The sequence below is a fragment of the Ostrea edulis genome, chromosome 5 (genome assembly GCF_947568905.1).
Source record: "Ostrea edulis chromosome 5, xbOstEdul1.1, whole genome shotgun sequence".
NCBI lineage: Eukaryota > Metazoa > Mollusca > Bivalvia > Ostreida > Ostreidae > Ostrea > Ostrea edulis.
In genome coordinates, this window is record NC_079168.1 from 20,856,279 (window position 1) to 20,876,605 (window position 20,327).

Here is a 20,327-nt window from a genome sequence, read left to right on the forward strand (position 1 = left end):
TTGTTTTTAAAGTCGAAGTTTTTGGAAGAGAAATAATACTGCATTAATATCTTCAACAACTATAAGTAGAACACTGATTCAGAACCACCTGCATGACAATCATATCTATACTATAGTAAAAGAGTCTAGAAAGAATTTTCAAATTTATCTTTGAATTTTATGTACCATTAGAAACAAAAGAAAAATTGTTTACCATTTACATACATTAGGCAGAAATGATCAGCAAAGTTCCTTAATTAAGAAGAATTCCTCCGGATTTTATAAGGGACCAACATGAACCTTCAGTCAAAAATGGCTTCCAAGATAAATGAATTGCACATGATCTTTTTAGACAGTGTAGATGCAGATTCATGAATGATGCAGTCTTAATGGGGGGAACTGTATTCCTCGTCCTTATGGGGCTATAATCTATAAAGTTGCAGCACACAATGCATATAACCATAAAAATAAAGCCCAAGTTCTTTCTGTATTGTTTTTTTTTTTATTTGCTGAACAGGAATAAGACGTATGTGCTTGCCATCAGAATGTGGGATATATTGACGTTTCATGAAACACTTTAAATGATGAGTTTGGATATTTTTTTTCTTGATTTGCAAAAACAGTTTTAAAATACAACATGGACCAGAGCATGAATTAAAGCCTTTTTCAATTAAGACTCTAAGATATGATTCAATCACTACTGTGATTTGTTTAATTAACAAAATGTTTGGTCCTTAAAAAAAAAAAAAAAAAAAGAATTTCAAAGAACTTATATATATAAGGACATTACTGAAATCACTATATTACATGTACTGCATGTGCATGAAAAATAGAAATAATTCCTGCTTTAATTGTCAGAACTTTTCACTCTTTCTGGCTCAATATTGTATTAGAAAAATTTAAACTCGACCTGAATTCAAACTCAATTTTCATTTTTTGACAAACCTTACAGCTTTTGGGGTTTAATATTCTGTAACAAAGAATTATTTCCTACAAACAGAATGAGAATTTCTCCACTGTACACATACATAGTGCAGGCATTGTATGTCCCACTTTCCTCCCACATTACCTTGACAGTAAAGGACATGGTGTTCCCCACAACCTGCGGTTCCTCCCAGTGCCACTTGACCACACAAAACTGTGAAGCTAGAGAGAGGGCCGAGTTACTAAAGAACAACTTCCACAGCCAGTTCTTCCCATCTCCTGCTGGTGAAGGGGTTGACATTGCAGAGTTTAATGTGCCAGTTCCGGGCACACGGATGCCCCTCAGATCCAGGGCAAAACTCCGAATACAGTCCATGACTACCACGACTATTAGAACTCCCGTTCCCACTGCAAGTGTTAGAACTGAAATACAAAAACAGAGCAATATGGGGAGTGTTCGACTGTAATCATTATTCTGTGCTACCATTTAAGCATGTGAAAAAAAGAATAAAATCACTACTACATAAGCTTGAATATAATTAATGTTTGATATCGGGATTTCTGTGCATGGAAAGCATATTTTGAATGGAAAGCATATTAGCAGGTAATTACATACACAATATACATTGTAAATACATAGTACATTGTCAATATTTATATAGACAATTGGATAATTAGTTTGAGAAAATATTACATTCATTCTCTAGCAATAATGGATTGTGGTAGGTCAGAATATTGGCATGTTCACTCTGACAAAAGGTATTTCATGCAATTAGCTCATCAAAACATGCACCTGATGTTATTTTAGAGGGGTTCAAACTTTAGCGACTTTGGTGGTGAAGCATGCAAGAACAATTATAATTTATGGTTGTGATAAAATATTAAAAACTCTATTTATCCATTATCAAACACAAAACAATTAAGAGCAAAATCCTGATTATGCCAATTTGAAATAGCTAGTGCAATGACAGCCCCAATAGGGCATTAGATCCAAATGTGCCAAATTTTAAAAAAGCTAAAATAAGTACATATACCACGATAAATGTATCATGTAACAGTTATATTTACATTTTACTTTCAATTCTGTCAGAATTCTGAACCATTGAAATAAACATACTATATTGATCAATACGTGGATTGTTTACGTTGACTGCAGTGTGTTGATGAGGAAATTTAGACCACAAATTTAGACCTTATATGTTTAGCGCTCAGGGCCGCAGCAGTGAGGGTTCTACATCTTGCCAATGCCTGCTGTGAAAAGGGACCTTCATTTTTAAGGTTCTATCCAAAAGACCCGTGACTCTCGCTTTTAAATGCTGAGCATGTGGCGAAGGAGCAATCACTACCTATTTTAACATCATAGGTTTGACACGGCCACGGCACGACTGGGGCTCAAAATCATGACCTCCCGGTTACGAAGCGAACACTCTACCACTGAACTAAGTACAACTAGTTTCATTTTAAGTAAATTAATTATTAAATACAAGTAGATTAGATATTTGAACTAAATGAATTCTTAAAGAATCCAGAATTATACTACATGCACATGGTCGTAAAAATGTAAATTTCCTGCCATTTGCTTCTAACAAGTCAAAACTCAAGTATTTTTCTAAACGTTTTCATTCCAGAATTAGAGTGCAATGCATGGACCTGACAATCAAATTCAGATAATGTCAAATCTATATATTCTAATGTTGTGTTACGCATAGCAACTGTGATCTCTATAGGCATAAAACAGTCTTCAATATTGACACTTAATTTGAAATTTTGATAGAGATTGCAAAAATCACGTACTTTAAATGTGATATCATGTAGAGGACAAGAATTTTCATTTTATGTTCTTACTTTTTCAATATATATGCAAAATTACTGATTCAGTTTCACATAAGTGAAGAATAATGCTTAAATCTAGGACCCGTACTGTCACATGGCCTTAAAAGTCTCTATAAAACAAACTACATACTGTATAGAGTGGGTAATTTTGGCAGGGTGTTAATTTTGACCTTATTTTGGCAAACATGGACACAAAATTGTCAAAATAGTAAGTAAAACCATGATTAAAAGTTATGTCCTTGATAGAATATATGATTATTTAGATTTCCTCAGTTTTGCTAAAGGACTACAAATGTATGTGTGATAGTGACTTTTTTCAGCCCCTTAGATTACAATTTGAGATCAATCTATGTAACTGAAATATCATCATGAATTAATTGACCATGTTTCAAAACTGTAAAAATTAAAACCATAATTTTTAAAATATATTTTAAAAATTGAGGTCCTGACCCCTAAAACATATATATTTCTGCTGCACTGCCCCGGGGTCATTCCCACTCAAATCATTTTTTGATTGTTTAGATATCTTTAAAATGGTTGCCATTCCAACCCCTAAAGCAAACATTTTCTTGCACCATTAATGCACTTTCAAGCATTAAGTTCATCATTTTTTCACCCCATAATTTGCCTCTAAAGGTGAAAAAGAAAATTCGGTAAACTTATTGCACATAAGAGGACGCCACAAATCATTTCCCCAAGATTACTTGGCTACTGCATAAAATGTAAGAGGAGTTCTGAGAATCAGGTGTTCCTACAGAAAAACATTTTTTAACCCCCAATTTCATGGCCCCAGGATAAAAATAAAAATTCTCAAACGTTTTTGAACTTCTATAAGACACCACCAATCATCTTCAAAAAGACAATATGGCTATACTGCATAAAATGTAAGAAGTGTTCTCGGAGCCATAGTTTTGTAGAAAAATGTCATTTTTTGACACACCCCCCCCCCATCCCCCCCCCCCCCCCCCATTTGGCCTCTACGGTGAAAATGAAAATTCTGAAACTTAATTTACACACTGCACATTTAGGAGATTGAGGAAGAAGAAAGTGTGATGGACGGACGGACCAGAGTTAAGAACAGTGTATCCAAATTTTTTTTAGAATGTGTTGGTACAATGTATTATTTTTATAAAATCACTATTTAGTAATGACAGTCAAACCTTGCTATCTCAAACTCGATGGCACCAAGAATGATGGGGCCATTAAGAATAAAACATCTAAGATATTAGAGGGTTCGAGATATTGACATTACAATTAATACTTACAGAAAATGTAGTTGGGATATTCAACTCACTCCAACATATCCATGGTATTCGAGATATCAAATGTTTCAAGAGTAATGTAATTATCCTTTCTTTCTTTATACAATTTTCAGCAAAAATATACATAATTATATATATATATGTATTTTTGCTTGCATGGAAACAGTAATGATTGTGCAGGTGTTATGAGAAAATGTTTACTGATATTTGTCACATGATTCTGTCAAAATAATATGTGAAAACAAGAAATATAACCTTGACTGATCAAGATTATGACAATATACATGTACAGTAAAAAAAAAACTTAATTTGTGTTATACTAGTGCATTATCTGTTTCACCGTGACCTCTATTTTTATTGTTTGGAATTTTTCCCCCATACTCTTTGCACTATGCAATCTGACATCCCATCGAAGTGGAGCCAAAACTTCTCTCCTAGAGCATTGTTGGATTTAGACAGGTTTCCCTGTCCTAATATTTATAAACAGAACTTCAAATGTATTGCTATTAACTATTATTGCTTAATGGCCTTGACATTTATTATTCAATATCATGATCGATTCACCTTCTCAGCATATGGGCAGTATATAGGGAACAGTTACTCCTACCATTAGGAAATTAAGTACAGTTATATTTACATCACAAAGGAGATCAATACTGATTTCTGACCTTGACTTTAATTGTTAAAATGATCATAATTCAAAACAATATTTTAGATATGGCCAAATTAGCCCAAATAAATTCTAAAGTCTTTCAAACATTGGTAATAAATTACTGACAAAATCTCAACATGTCATATTACTCAAAGTGGCCTTAACAGCCATACGACTCTGATTAAAACAAACCCCTATATTCTCCTTACATCCTGAGAATGAGACGGTGATGGGGCTTATTTTAATTAGACTGCTATGATGGACAATATGACCTAATTGATAAAATATCCCACCAAACTGTGGGGAAATGATATAATAAAATTTTAAAAATCGCTGAAAGCAAAAGAATCATATTATGATCAAAGCACAGTACTTAACCTATAAATACCCCAAAGTTGATTTCATCATCTCAAAACCTTGTGAACTTTTAATAAATATCACATACTATTGGAGCAACAACATAATTGTTAACTTTATCAAGGTAGCAAAGCAATTAAGTTATAGCCCGGATAATATTTGGGACAGAGAGACCAATGGACAGAGAAATGAAGACAAAGCTTCATGCACCTCCTCCCATTTGAATAAAACAATATAGAAATTATAAATTCATGATAAAACATAATGCATAGCTGTCTCAGTATAGTCACTCCTTCAAATTCCTCTTGTGTATCTTATTTCTGGATGAAAATGCTACAACACAATTTAGTTAATTGAACATATGCTTCACAATGCAATTACATAGAGCTGTCTTGTTCAGGAGGAATTAACCACAAGAGACTGGTCCACAACAGGGTCACATTCCCAACATGGATTGTTTGGATCAAATTGTAAAGCTTGGAAATGTCAAACCACATAATGAATATAATAAATGGTGAAATTTCCTACTTGTCATTCACCATGTGGATTGTTGAACATGTATATGGAAATGTTTGGTAGTACCTGGGGTCAAATTTGTGCTGAGATTGCACAATAGTTCTTGCACATTTCCAATTTTTGCATTGATTCAAGAGAAAATCATTTTGTAAGTATATATGATCATCTGCACTTTTCATTGGAAACAGTTTACCAGTAGATAAAGCTAGTTCATTTTCCTTTACAAGATTAAACATGGTGACTACCAAAATAAATCAAAGTACTGAAAGAACTCATGGGAGTTCAACTAACAAAATTTTGTAAAATACTCTCTTCCTATATATACATTGAAATATCAAGACCTCAGTTTTGGAACTTTATTTGTAAATTAATTATCATGAGCCAATTACCTAAAGATATGTACATCATTTTAAGAAATGATAATGATGCACCTTTTAATTGCATTTGATATCTATGCAAGGTGAAGATAACGAACAGTGATCAATCTCATAACTCCTACAAGCAATACAAAATAGATAGTTGCGCATGGGCAAACATGGACCCCTGGACACACCAGAGGTGGGATCAGGTGCCTAGGAGGAGTAAGCATCCCCTGTTGACCGATCACACCCGCCGTGAGCCCCATATCCTGATCACGTAAACGGAGTTATCCGCAGTCAAAATCAGTGTGCGAAGAACGGCTTAACAATCGGTATGAAACACATATTTTGTTTTTCTGTATATCACTGAAACTGCATAAATATTTCTCATATATAAATCTGACATAAAAAAAAAAAAGCAACATGACGCATGTGAAAATATCATGAAAGGCAAAGATAGCAAACAGTGATCAATCTCAGAACTCCTATAAGCAATACAAAATAGATAGTTGCATGGGCAAACATGGACCCCTGGACACACCAGACATGGGATCAGGTGCCTAGGAGGAGTAAGCATCCCCTGTCATGGTGGGGAATATAATTGTCCATTAAGATATATAATTAATCTTTAATTCATGATGAATGAAAGAAAGCAGAAGTGAGCAAGCTCACATACCCCACGCTCCAATATTGCTTGACAATGCCTCACATAATAAAAGATAATGCTATGCATTACTGCAAGAATAGGACAGACAAGCTCAAAATTCTAAGATCAATAGGGGTATAACTCGCAAAAAAAGTATTGAATCAGAATTTTCTGGGAATATGCACATCTACACAGGGTGTCCTTATTAACTACAAAGTTTCATGAAATTCTGTTGAGCGGTTTCAGAGGATTTGCGCTGACAAGAAAAAGGACAGTCGGGCTCCAAATTCTACGTTCAAAAGGGGCATAACTCACAGAAAAATTATTGAATCAGAATTTCCTGCGAATATGCACATCTACACAGTGTGTCCTTATTACATATGTAACTACAAAATTTCACAAAATTCTGCTGAGCGGTCTCAGAGGAGTTGCACTTACAAGAACAGGAAAGACAGATTCAAAATTCTACGTTCAAAAGGGGCATAACTTCCAGAAAAATTATTGAATCAGGATTTCCTGAGAATATGCACATCTACACAGTGTGTCCTTATTAGATTGACAGACTGACGGACTGGTCAAAAACATTATACCCTTCGCAACTCCGTTGCATGGGGTAAAATTTTCCATATTGTATAATAAATTAAGTATCAACAATAAAACAAGAATTCATCTCTTCTTATCATATAACCACACATATCTTAATTAGTGAACTACTTGTCTCTTGCTACATGTAGCTGTGTTGTACATGTTAAATACATCAAGTTGTACACAATGTTAGTTATATATAAATATCAGTGTTGTGGTAAACAGTTTCATTCAATTATTTAATATTCTTATCATATCCAACACAACTACAGGATTTCTAATAAATCAGAAATACATTACCATTATTTGAAAAATGACATCCATTATACGGGCGTACTATCTTTTATATGTTTCAGGCAGTACAGGTGTTGCACGTTTTCACAGCTATATTACATATTTTTTGTCAGTCTTATGATCTTTACAAATAAGTTGGGGGGAAAATCCATACTTCTGTTTCATATGATGCTGTTTACATATTTCTGTACTGGAAATGAGTTATAAATAAAGCATTATATAAGTTTTAATGGACATTTTGTATTATGTCTCACAGTTGTTTATATCAAAGAAAAGTGAGGAAGTGATGCGGCTCACACATCTTAAAGTCGCTTGCAAGGTATCCATGTGCGCTAAGACTGCCCAAATGACATATTTATAGAAATTAAGCTAATAACTGCAACTCCCAACTAGAGGCCTACAGGCCTGATCAGTTGCCTGAGAAATTATCTAAAACTATCATTAACCATAAGGGCTATGAAATCTATAATAATGTTCCTATTCTGCATATCTAAGCTAAATTCTAATACTCAGCAGTAGTATAATAAAACAAGATGTGTTCTTTCAAAACACAAATGTACGGTGGCTGGTTTAGGACAGGTGGATTAAGAGAACAAAATAGGCCTTCCATTGCACTTTCAACAACTCTTAATTAGCATTAAAGATTCAATTTGTTATGGAGAAACTGTTGGAAATAAGAAAAAAAAAACTATTTCATTTATTTCAAGATTCTTTAATACATGCACACAAACTAGTTGTCTGTAATATTGGAGCTGAGCCTGGTGAGCTTAAACTAAAGTCCTTATAATTATTGTATTGTCGTCTATAAAGCATGAGGGGAAAACCCCCCCAAAAAACAATGGAATTTAAAACATAGAAAAAGCATAGAAATTGGTCAGTCTAATTAAAATCAGATCCTATGATCCACTCATGTAGATTGCAACACTATACCCAACAAGCGCTTTTTCAGGTAAAATATGCATTTAGTTTTTATACAGTATCAACAAAATTAAAGAAGAATAAAGACTTATCACTTTAAATGACCTCATTCTGGTACCATGCAATTAAAACCCCAACCCCTGGGATCATGAAATTTACAATTTTGGTAAAGTCATTCTCTCTCTCTCTGATCTCTTTCTCTCTCTCTCTCTCTCTCTATCTATCTATCTATAAATATCCAATTAATTTGAATTTAGAATCCATAAGCATTAAAAAAATTTTTTTTAAATGTTTTACACATAAACAATGTATGCCAAGTTTGGCCCAACCCTGGAGTCAGAACCTCTACCTCAGGGATCATGAAATTTACAGTTTGGTAGGTGCCTTCCTGCTCTACATGACTATGCATTTACTTTTTCTTACAGATACATGTATTTGCAGCTCATGCAGAGAAGAACTGGTTACTTTTTCGTAGGTTTTGACTCAATGGGTGCTGGACTTCTGAAATCTATGATTTATGCCCCACATGTCCCAAAGATGCTTCATACCAAATTTGAACAAGAATTGAAATGGCAGTAAAAAAAATATCAAGAAGTTAGAAATGTTTGATTGTTAACAAACGGCAACTGACACTGACCAATAGCAATTATTGAGCCACCTGAGTAACTCAGTTGACCTAAAAATCTTTCTATTAAACCCAATATATCAATAGACTGTGACTCAATTGTTAGTCCTCATTTTGTGAGTACATGTAGGAAGTAATGGGTTTTAGTCCCACCCAAAACTGCAGGTTCAATCAATACGATTATAATTAACTGTTTCTTCACCCCCTCCCTCCTAAAAAAACACAGGTCTCTTGGATGTTAATTACATTAAATTCTGCAATCAAATTCATATAAAATTTTATCCAGTCAAACCTTAAAAAAGTTATTATAGTTTAATAAATATGCTATTTTTTTCCCTTCATACGAATAATTTTAAAATCTCTAACAGCACTCAATTTGTCTATTTCAAAAGCAGATTTTCATAAATTTCATGTATTAGGGGATGAATCATGTCCTAAAAGGAGAAAACAATTAGCGCTAAATAGCACAGCACACACAAAAATACTTGTGTGGATCAATCAGACTTCAGAAATAGTGTCTGATTAAAGACTTCAGTTTACAATCTTTAATTAGAAGCCTTGACAAAGTACTGCTTACCAATCACAGTTGTAACAACTCCAATACTGAATTATGATGTATCACAAGAATAAATCCATGAAAAAAATCACGATTTCCATAATGCAACAGTTCTCTGACCATCACAATGTGGTGAATGAGTTTGACTGGTCTGAAGCTCACAAGAGAACCAGCCATGGTGAGTATTGATCAGCTGCGAGCATACTGATCTGATGGAAGAGGTGACAGGCATTTGATACTGATTCTTATTCCCGATCACTGATGCACCATGGTGATTAAACTTTTACAGTAAAACAATATACATGTTTTCTTTCTTCCTTGATTGAGCTAGCGGAACTTCATGATACGATATCGTGATGCTTGCATGATGTACGAAATTAAAACATTTTCCTATCAAAAATTCATTTTTGATGGAGATATTTGAGCAAACAATTGACATATAGTTTTCTGCGTTCAGTTTGAAATATTGCACTGTGAATACTTCATGTGATTTGGGAGTTAGGATTAAGAAAATCATATATATGTTTGTGTCAATATATATAAGAAATCAACATAAATATACAAAATTTAAATGATAAATGTATTTGCTGTTTAATTTCAATAATTTAGTACATTTACATGAAATATAGCCATACAAATGACAAAGTTGCATGGTTTATAATCAATATATCTCTGAATTAATGGAAACAAAATATATTTTTCATTGTTTATTACATCACTGCATGCATTTCTAATATAAACAATTGTCAGTTTTACATAATTATATATAATTATATATTTCTGATTCCAACTTACATCATCCAAATTTCCATCTACAATGTAGTGATGTTTTATTTCAGCTGAAAAATGGCATAAACTACTACATGGCAGAATTATAACTTCTGCACAGGGTATAGGTCCTAGCTGTGTCAATATATTAAACTATGTACAGTGTATGTACCAAGATAAACATATAACATTTAAATAATAGCTATTTGATTTGTTATCTAGCTGTTTGATGGTGTTGTTCCAGCCACATGCTCATCTACTTCCTCATAGGCAAATGTGAACCGTATTTATCAGAAGCAGATAAACAAAGTAATTTATTTCTACAAATGTGATTGGTCTTGTATTTGATGAGTGGTCTGATCAGCCCATATCAACCCATATATCCTCATGTCAAAGGACAATGGCCTTCATTATCCAATTCATTTTGTAGTGTGCATACCAGCATTCATAGCAGAACGCATTTTGTCACACATATCATTGCTGTAAATTTATTGGAGAAGTCCCGAGAAGTCTTCCAGACCTCACCATTCTGCACTCAACTTAAAATATATATGACAGTCAACAGGAAATATTCATGTCTAAAATCATGTGACCAATAGACTGTCTTTTCCTGGAAATCTCACATGTTACAGAATTGCCAATCCTATTTAATAAAAACAAATTTACACGTCAAAGGCAAAACACTAAAAAACAAGGTTTAACAAGTCTGTACCTAAACATCCATCTGGCAAGTTACATAGAATCATGTTATCTATTCAGAAATTGATGGAAGCCAATACTGGCACCACACTACTAACATACACACATACACACCCACCTACCATTAACTATATAGACTGCGATTTCTTACTATTGACCAAAACATTAGCAAATGCATGCACAGAGACATTACTTAGCATGCAAATATTAGTTTCAAATTCAGCAAGAGCATGATTTCAATATGACAATACATAGATTAAAGGATTTCTTAAACTAGCTAGGTTACATAGATACAGTCTTGGCTAATATCACAGCAAGCTGATTATCATACATGTCCTTAGTCTGATTGTCAGGACTAAATACCCCCTGCAGAGCTCATCCCATACTCCAAATAAAGCATATCTAAATGCTGCATTCATATAACTTTATTTTAAAAAATTCCCTGCATTACATATAGTTATGGACCAAACAATGATTCTAATCTCTGTGACCTTGAATATAAGTATAAATGATCTTAATGAAGGATGAAGACGCATAATTTATGAATTTTGGTTCAGATCAGGGTCACTCTGAACACATACACCATTTATTTTTTAAGAGAAATTTGAGCCAGTACACTATGTATGTATGTTTTTAATGTCTGTATGTTACACTGTAACACAGTTATGGTGCCGACAAAATTTTAACCGGTGATCTTGGACAAATGACATTTGATCAGGATCATGACATGTAAACCACCAAGCCATAGGCATCCTTTGTTCTAAGTGTGAGGTTCTAATGTCTCTCCAATGTAAAGATATTGTCTGGACAAAGATTTCAATCTTTTCTACTGTTGATCCTGACTTTGGCCAAATGTGTGGTCTTGATTCAGGGTCATTACACATCATTTAGAGATATAAAACAACCTTAGTGCTTAGAGTATGAGGTCGTATTGTATCTCCACTGCAAAGTTATGGCCTAGACAAAGATTTCAATTATATACCAGTGACCTTGTCATTAGGCAATGACCTTAGGTCAGGTTCCCGACACACCACCTGTCAAAAAGTAACTTTTGTACCCAGTATATTTTTAAATGTCTCTCAAGCACAAAACTATGGCTTAAATGAAAATGGAAACCCCACTTTTTTCTTGCCTGTGACCTTGAGCTTGATCAAATGACCTTTAGTGAGGGATTACATGGTGACGTGAAAGCATGGATGACCTGCAGGCTGTTGGCGGGACACATTTAGCAATAAAAGATAATCAGACAGAAAACTGGACAGAGAGAACCACTTTGAGCAATGGAGGAGTTAAATTTCATGTTTAAATTGAAATTGCCATTCATTATCTGATTATGATTTCACAAACAAAATCCTCATCTTCGATGATGTTTCTAACAATATTTTTATCGCGTGCTGGTGCACATTCACCATAAACGTCATCCATTCATAAATATGCATTAGAAAATCATCATTTTCTTCTAGCTTACATTAAGTAAACCAGTACTCCTTTAATAACTGTATATAAATTGTCAAAATTGAAGTCTATAAATGTACTATTTTTCATAGTTTTTCATATATTGACAACATTTTGGTCTGGGTTTTAGCACCTAACAATATATTGTTTAATATGGCACATATGTTTTTAACAAACCATAGAAAGACTTTTTAGTGTTCATATTTATATTTTGCAGTATTTTTTAGAATATAAATACTTTTAAGTACATAAAATAAATATAATATTGACCTTTAAGTTATTTAAACGTTTTACAGCTGAAAGTCACTTGACTTTGACTTGTCTCCATAATTTGTTAATGATTTCCATAATTGAACAATGATAGAGGGAAAAATTCCAATAAGGACAAATTCTAAATTATAAAATAAACCATCGTATAATATAGGTAAGCAATATTGATTATTCTAAATTTCAATGAAAGGTGAAAAATAATCCAGAAAAAATATTTTTCAACAATGTCATAAAAAACATTGCAGACTTTATATGGATGTGTATATTCACACATGGACAGACAGAACTAAAAAAACTAGATCTAATTAGTCAGATTGAAACAAAATGTATCTTCATAGTTGCAAATGACAAGCAATATAGATTTCAAAAGAAACTGAGGAGAATACACACAGTAAATGTAAATATTTTGTCATATCTTACTATACAATATACATTTATTGCATGATAGTGAGGGAGATATGAAGATTTATTCACCCAAGAAAAATCATATTCCCCGAACATTCATGCAATAAATTGTTTATTATACCGAAACAAAAAAGACTACAAAAGTGCATGTAAAATTGGAGTCCGCTCATCTATACATTGTATGTAGCTGAGATCGCCCTAACGGTAACACCGCACCGTAAATGTATTACGGTAGAGGGTACAAACAACGAAATACAGTGATATGATAACCAGTTTTTGTATTTCCATTCTCCTTAAATGTTAATTTACTTGCTTGCTTTTGTATCAACTAAAACCATGCGATTCAACTGTGTGTCAGAGACCCGCATATTTTCTGCCTTACGAACTATGAAAGTAGAATGACTCGGACTTATTGTGACGTCACAATACACTTTGTCTACCTTGACGTTTTTATGAAAATTGCACAAGGCTGCCCAAAGGGTAAATATGATAGGGAGATATGATGTTTGAGAGGGAGATATGAAGTTTTATCATCCCTGGCACGTGACCGTCTAGACCAATCAGATTACGCGTTGCATAGAATTCTCATACTGAAGTATAATAATATGTCTTATCATATGATGGTTGATCCTTGTAAAAAAAAAAAAATCATTTACCTATCTTGATAGTGAAGAGAATCCATGACCATCCAGACCAGCTACTGACATTGAAGTTGCCCTTCAGACCTTGTGCAGTCTTCACCAATTGCTTGAGATGCTGGAGTTCCTCTACGCTGCATGTACCACCAATGTGCGAAATCTCAGCATCTGATATTTTGGCTAACTTACTGAAGTCAGTTACTCCTAGTGCTGTCAACCTGCAAAGTGAAAGTTACAAGTCAAATTCATACAGAAGACATAGATCTGCATGTGGAGATTTGTATATTCAACCTATACCAGCTGAAAGTCGTCGTGATTTCAATAGGCCTTAATGCATTGGTCACCTGGGTGCACTAGCTGTGTATATTTTGTACTCTTTGGAAAGTATTGAGTTATGCATGTGCTTTTTATACTTCAGAAATCTCCATTTAAAATTTATACTTTGTACTAGATGATAGATCTATATTGGTACATTACTATCATACACATTAAATGATAACATAGAATTCCTTTATAGTTGAGTAAGATACTGTACATGAGGAAATGATTGCGGTGGTTTTAATTTCGCTATGTTAGGGGTTGGGGATTTTTCCGCGAAATCAAAACAATTGCAATCATTTTGCAAGTGTGACACAATATGTTTTGAACAGTTATAAAATTTGAATTCCACGAAAATAAAACCACCGCAATTAGACCAATATGAAAAACTGCAAACTTTTTAGCACCATGAAATTAAAACCACTTACAGTAATTTTACCACATCACAACAAAATGCGATTGTCTATTTGAGTTCTGAAAGAGTAAATGATTTCTTACAGTTTTCAAAGAGCTAGGACTCATTGCTAATAACATAGGTAAGTGTGCGAATAGTATGTTTGCTTGATGTCCAGGAGTAAAGATAATCCTAGGGTAGCGAAGATGCCCTTTCACTCTGATTGTCAGTGGGCGATTTGCTTTCACTCTCATTGTCAGTGGGCGATTTTAAGACTTGGTGAAACTGACTTAACTGTGTCTGGGCAAATTTTAAACAGATAGAAAACATCTGCAACAGAAAGGCAGAAAAAAAAACAAAAAAAACCCAAAACACTGGGCTGAAATAATCCTGTTTGCAGTACTCATTTGCTTCATTTTGATGTTCAACCATCCTCTTTACTATGTCATTGTCATCATAATTGAAAGAGAATGACTAGAGTTGTTTTAAACTTCTTAAATGAGTTAGAATTAGCCATCCCATTAAATAAAATGAAACTGGCAACATTACAACAGAAACATGTTTAAGCAATTGTATGTATATTTCAACAATACAAACAGTAATTGAGGCCACACACCTGTGGCGACTGTCATGATATGGGAAATATATATGTTTGTGGACATTGAGACCTGTGGCGACTGTCATGATATGGGAAATCTATATGTTTGTGGACATTAAAACTTGTCACTTATTATACACCCAAAATGGAAATGAATAGCAGCTTCATTACACCTGCAAATTTGAGAGAATAAGAATAATCCATTTATATACTAGTGATCCTAAGTTAGAGGGCTTTCCACTTTCTACCATTTTAAAAAAGATGGAAATGTTTTAAGTGATGTAAGAAAATCTAAAAGACTAAAATGTAGTATTTCATAAAGTAGGATGACTTTTATCTTTAACTTTACCTATAGAACGCAAAATTTCCATTTAAAACTAGAAAAGCATTGAAATCTATGGATTACATTGACCTTTTACTTTGACCTCGACTTCAAGGTTAATGATGTAAGAGCTATAAAGTTGAAACCCAAGCTGATTATTTTTTTAATAGTATTCAGGATAATCAAGTTGAAACATTAAAAAGCATCAAAGAGGAGGTAACTGGTATCAACACTGATTCTAAGGTCCATTAAGGGTCAATTAACACTTGAGCTGTTCCTAGCAAAAAAGACCCTCGATCTTATCCAACAATGTTTTTCAAAAACACCATAATGAAAAATGTGACGTCATTTTTTGCATACTTGTAAAGAAAAAGGTTACTACTACCAATCACGAGTCGGTTGTCATCTTTGATTGCCTGTAATATGTTAACGACAATCAATATTGATCTAATATTTTGAGGGATTGTTCTGTATAGATCACACTTTAGTACAAAATACTAAAAAAGGACCCTCTTTGCTAGGAATGGCTCATTTATTCTAATAGAAACTATTATAAAAGACCTTTGAAACTGATAGCATTTCATTTTGACAATGACCTTGACCTTGTTTTGAAGGTCATGGAGCTTTATGTGAGTGGTCCCATGTCTACCAATATCATTGTAAAAGCTATAGGCTTAAATGATGATATTGGAGACTTTCAGGGGTAATAACTATGCTTAAGGGTCCTTGGATCACTTTGGTTAACCTCTCCACAAAAGGGTGTTTTATATAATGTGAATTCATCAGTGAAGACCAAAAACTATATGGCTTGAATCTCCGATTACAGGGGCATAAAAATACTGAAAAATATAAATATGAATACTTGTAATAAAATGTTTTTCTTTGGTTTGTTAAACAGGAGATGAAGGTGACAAATATTGCTGACATGGGTTGTGCATTATTTTACAATCTCCGTATCTCATTTAACAAAACAAAGAAAGCATTTTTAATTTTCAAATGGTACCAAAAAATGCTTTATCATACAAACATAGCAATATTAAATATCTAATAGGGATGTCAATTTTACTCCGATAGCCTAGGCGAATACTCAGAGGCTTTAGTCGAACGATAGCCGAGTACTTCGTAAAAAAAACCGAACTGACACAGTACCTGTGTACCTAAGTCACCATGCAGATACATCTCAGCGCACACGGATAGCCAAGTTAGGCTGCCGATATTGTTTATCTGGATAGCCATTTAAATATTTGTTCAATTGAATAAAGACATGTATTAATTGCACATAGCTAGAACAATGTGATATGATATATTACAACAGACAGACTTGGGTTTATTTATATTCCAATACGTTTGCATGAAAAGTACATCAACATGCAATATAATAAAGAAATTCATTTTAATTTATTATTCATGCATATGAATTTCATTTCACTGTCTTTTTTATGCAAAATAAACATAGAGTATGCTTTTATCTGAGAAAATTTTGGAGGTGTGCCATGCATTTTTTCGAAGGAAATTAACCTAACTTCGAGGGTGTGCGGTTATACACATAATCAATCTAATGACTGGGTTAGTTCCCACTGAATCACCGACTGACGTGACAGAAAAGTTGATACATGCAAATGGTAATTTTTATTTTGACAATGAAATACTGTACAAGCAACAATCAAAATGCACTTAGGCATAAAAACATATTTATAAGGTATTTCAAATGCATGTACAATGTACAATTTTGACTTTAACCTTTATAGAATTTAAGAACATTACTAAGAAAGCAATTTCTAATAATTATTTGACTATGAAAAATTTAGTCCAGCAGTAGTCGAGTACTCGTTGACACCCCTAATGTCAATGTATGTTAAAGAGACTATATAATATATGGTGACTTACACCAGTACAAAGGGAACTTATAGGTATGGAAGATGATCCCCATATATGAAATCATTTTAAGGTCAAATTCAATTTATAATCAGCCCTTGCTATGTGCATTTCTTTTATTGAAGTTGAAAGGAAAGGTGTAAAAAAAAAAATCAATATTTATGGAATGAATGATATACACCTACATGTAAATCTATATGAATATTATAACATTAACTGAATACTCAAACTGACTTATTTAGTCCTTAAATACAATTTGAATTACATATATAAAAATGTATCTAACTATATCATTAACCCTTACAATGTTTTGTTGTTTGTTTTTCATCAAATAAAAACTTTATAGATGAATCATTTTTCTTTACTTCACATTAAAAAAGATAATATATTCGATACAGCATCACAATTTGCCCCTAATATAACAGTCATGTGCAGTACATGAACTTTAAAATGCTCTTTAAGATGCTCTTTACACAAACATCAAAATGTAAGTAATTTTTCAGTTTTACTCAATTCTATTTACCACTAAGTCTTGCTCATGTTTGCGAGCATTTTTCTTTCAGAACGTTGAGCACACCTAATTGCACAAACAAATATTTTCTTTCACATATACTGGAAAAATAAACGTTTGGCATAAATATATAACTAAATGTCTGAGCCTGATATTTTCTAAAATATCAAATTACATGTCATTTCAAGTAAATACTAGATAACTATTCATTGTATACGATTTCTTGCACAAGCGTACTTAATTTCAAAACAAAAACACAAAATTTACAGCAGATATTGGTAGGCAGATACACCCTATCACACTATTGAGATAATCAAATACCATGAAAGTATCAAATACCAAAACAAGATGACATAGACCTCATCGAATTGACATAGACTGCAACATTGAAAAAAAAAATAACACAAATTTGAAACATTGTCATTTACTTCTAATGTACTTAGAAAGCATATTTACTTTCCATTTCCATAACAATGTCCTCCTTTCCTCATAACGTTTATCAGACATCGACTTTTGGTATAACTCTATTGCTTTAAACCTAGAAAATCTGCATAGGCAATTTGGTCTATTCCAATTGCAATTGGCATAGACCGGTGTCATTTGACATAGACTCGGTCTATGGTTAATTTCGAACACTGATATTTAGTGATCGGTCATTCAAAAAATTACTTTGTTAAACACTACTTTGATATTCCATGCACAAGTACTCTGAAATTGAAATAAAGAATATGCTAGAGTTCCTCATTGACCATGTCTTCAGTCTTTGATGATTATGTTTTTCCCAACAGTCTGTTCGAATTCCCATGGGCATGAATTGTGCTTCTTTATTAGCTAAACTGGGTTTTTTTTGGGTTTTTTTGAGGCAGAATTCATTCAAAAGATCCTTCATGAGAAGATAAAATCTCTTGCTGTGGCCTTCAACTCGACATTTAGATAATAGATATATCAGCGACATTTTATCTATCAACAATAATCATTTTCATTTATAAACATCAATTCGATAAATCCCAGTAAACTTATAATAAAAGACACAACATAGTTTCACACATCTGCTTCATACCTAGATATTTGATTGAAGTTAGAACATAGATGTTAACAGCAAACTAACAACTCAACTTTATGACAAACAGGATGAATTCAGCTTCTCGATCATCAACTTCCCATATTTATGTAGCAATATTTCATTATCACATATATATGGTGTTTATGTCTTTCAACTGATTCGATATGCTCGAGCATGTTTTGCATATGTTCAGTTTTAAATTGAGGCTGGCGACTGACAAATAAGTTGATGTTACAGGAGTCTCAGTAAAGGTCATCATTTCGCTAATTCTTTGATCGTTATAACAATCAAGTTGGCCAATACAACCTGTCATTGGATCAAATGCTGTCTGATGTAATTCATATCAATTGTTTGGCCGCTCTTTACACACTGATTTTGACTATGGAATACTCAATTTACATGATCAATATAGGGATCACAGCAGGTGTGACCAGTCGACAGTAAATGCTTACTCCTCTTAGGCACCTGATCCCACCTCTGGTATGTCCATGAGTCCGTGTTTGCCCAACTCTTAATTTTATATTCCTTATAGGAGTTATGAGATTGATCACTGTTCGTTATTTTTACCTTTTCATACTATATTATTTCCTAAACAATGTTTGTAACTACCTTCATTAATGTATATGTATAATCATAATTTTTATAACACATGTAGTATAGATTATACACCTACCTATGGATAAGGTCTATGTGCAGTCTTTGGTCTTTCAGCCACACAATAAGTTTTTCTGCATCTCTGGCTTGTTTAGCTTGTGTAATGAAATTTTTCAGGTTATGTTTTGTTGCCTCGGGTACATCTAGGACATCGTCTACATCCTTTAGATTCAGTGAATCTAGCTGTTTTTCCAGAATTCCTAAAAAAAAAAATCCATGTTAAATTTCATCATACATCATGGCAGCTAACCTTCAATGAGCTGGGTTTTTTTTCATCAATCACACATATACATTCAGTTATGATTGTCAAATTCAAGGTCCAAACACATTTTCTTTAATAAATCATCACTTTGTGCTGTGTGGATCACCCCATTGGAGTCTCCTGGCCAAAATATGCAAGCCAATATCCAAAGTCCACCAATTTTACTGCATTTTATTACTTCATACCACATGCCTCATAGAAAATTCATAGAACTTTATATTTCACAGATATGTTTAAGGTCACAAGTGACACTTCTAACCCTTTTCTATCTCCTTTAAATGAAGATTTCTAAAATAGGTTTAGAACCTGAAGGACACTACTGCACCAGTAAGTGGAATGGTAAACAAACGTTGAACGGTTTGGGAATGAACAGCTTTAATTTTGGAAGGAACGTTAAACGGTGTGGAGAGGTCATGGTTAGCATGGTTAGGGTCAGAAACAGAATGCTTTGGGAAGTTCTGGAATGAACTGCTTGGACTCAATTTAAATTCTGCATTCTCCATTACATGCTTCCCTCGGTCACACCGTATATATATATATATATTATAATTAAAGGTCAATTCAAGATATAGCATATAATACCAAATAC

At 33.3% G+C, this 20,327-nt stretch overlaps 1 protein-coding gene across 1 annotated transcript in view; it reads right to left on the reverse strand.

Annotated features, from left to right (window-relative positions):
* Nucleotides 1-20,327, reverse strand: part of LOC125649098 (apoptosis-resistant E3 ubiquitin protein ligase 1-like) — a 41,075-nt gene that overhangs the window by 20,190 nt on the left and 558 nt on the right. The window contains exons 2-4 of the mRNA XM_056166956.1: nucleotides 19,496-19,676; nucleotides 13,760-13,959; nucleotides 1,049-1,326 (exon numbers count right to left, since the gene is read on the reverse strand). Coding sequence (XP_056022931.1) covers nucleotides 1,049-1,326; nucleotides 13,760-13,959; nucleotides 19,496-19,676 — 659 coding nt within the window. The remainder of the gene's footprint in view (nucleotides 1-1,048; nucleotides 1,327-13,759; nucleotides 13,960-19,495; nucleotides 19,677-20,327) is intronic.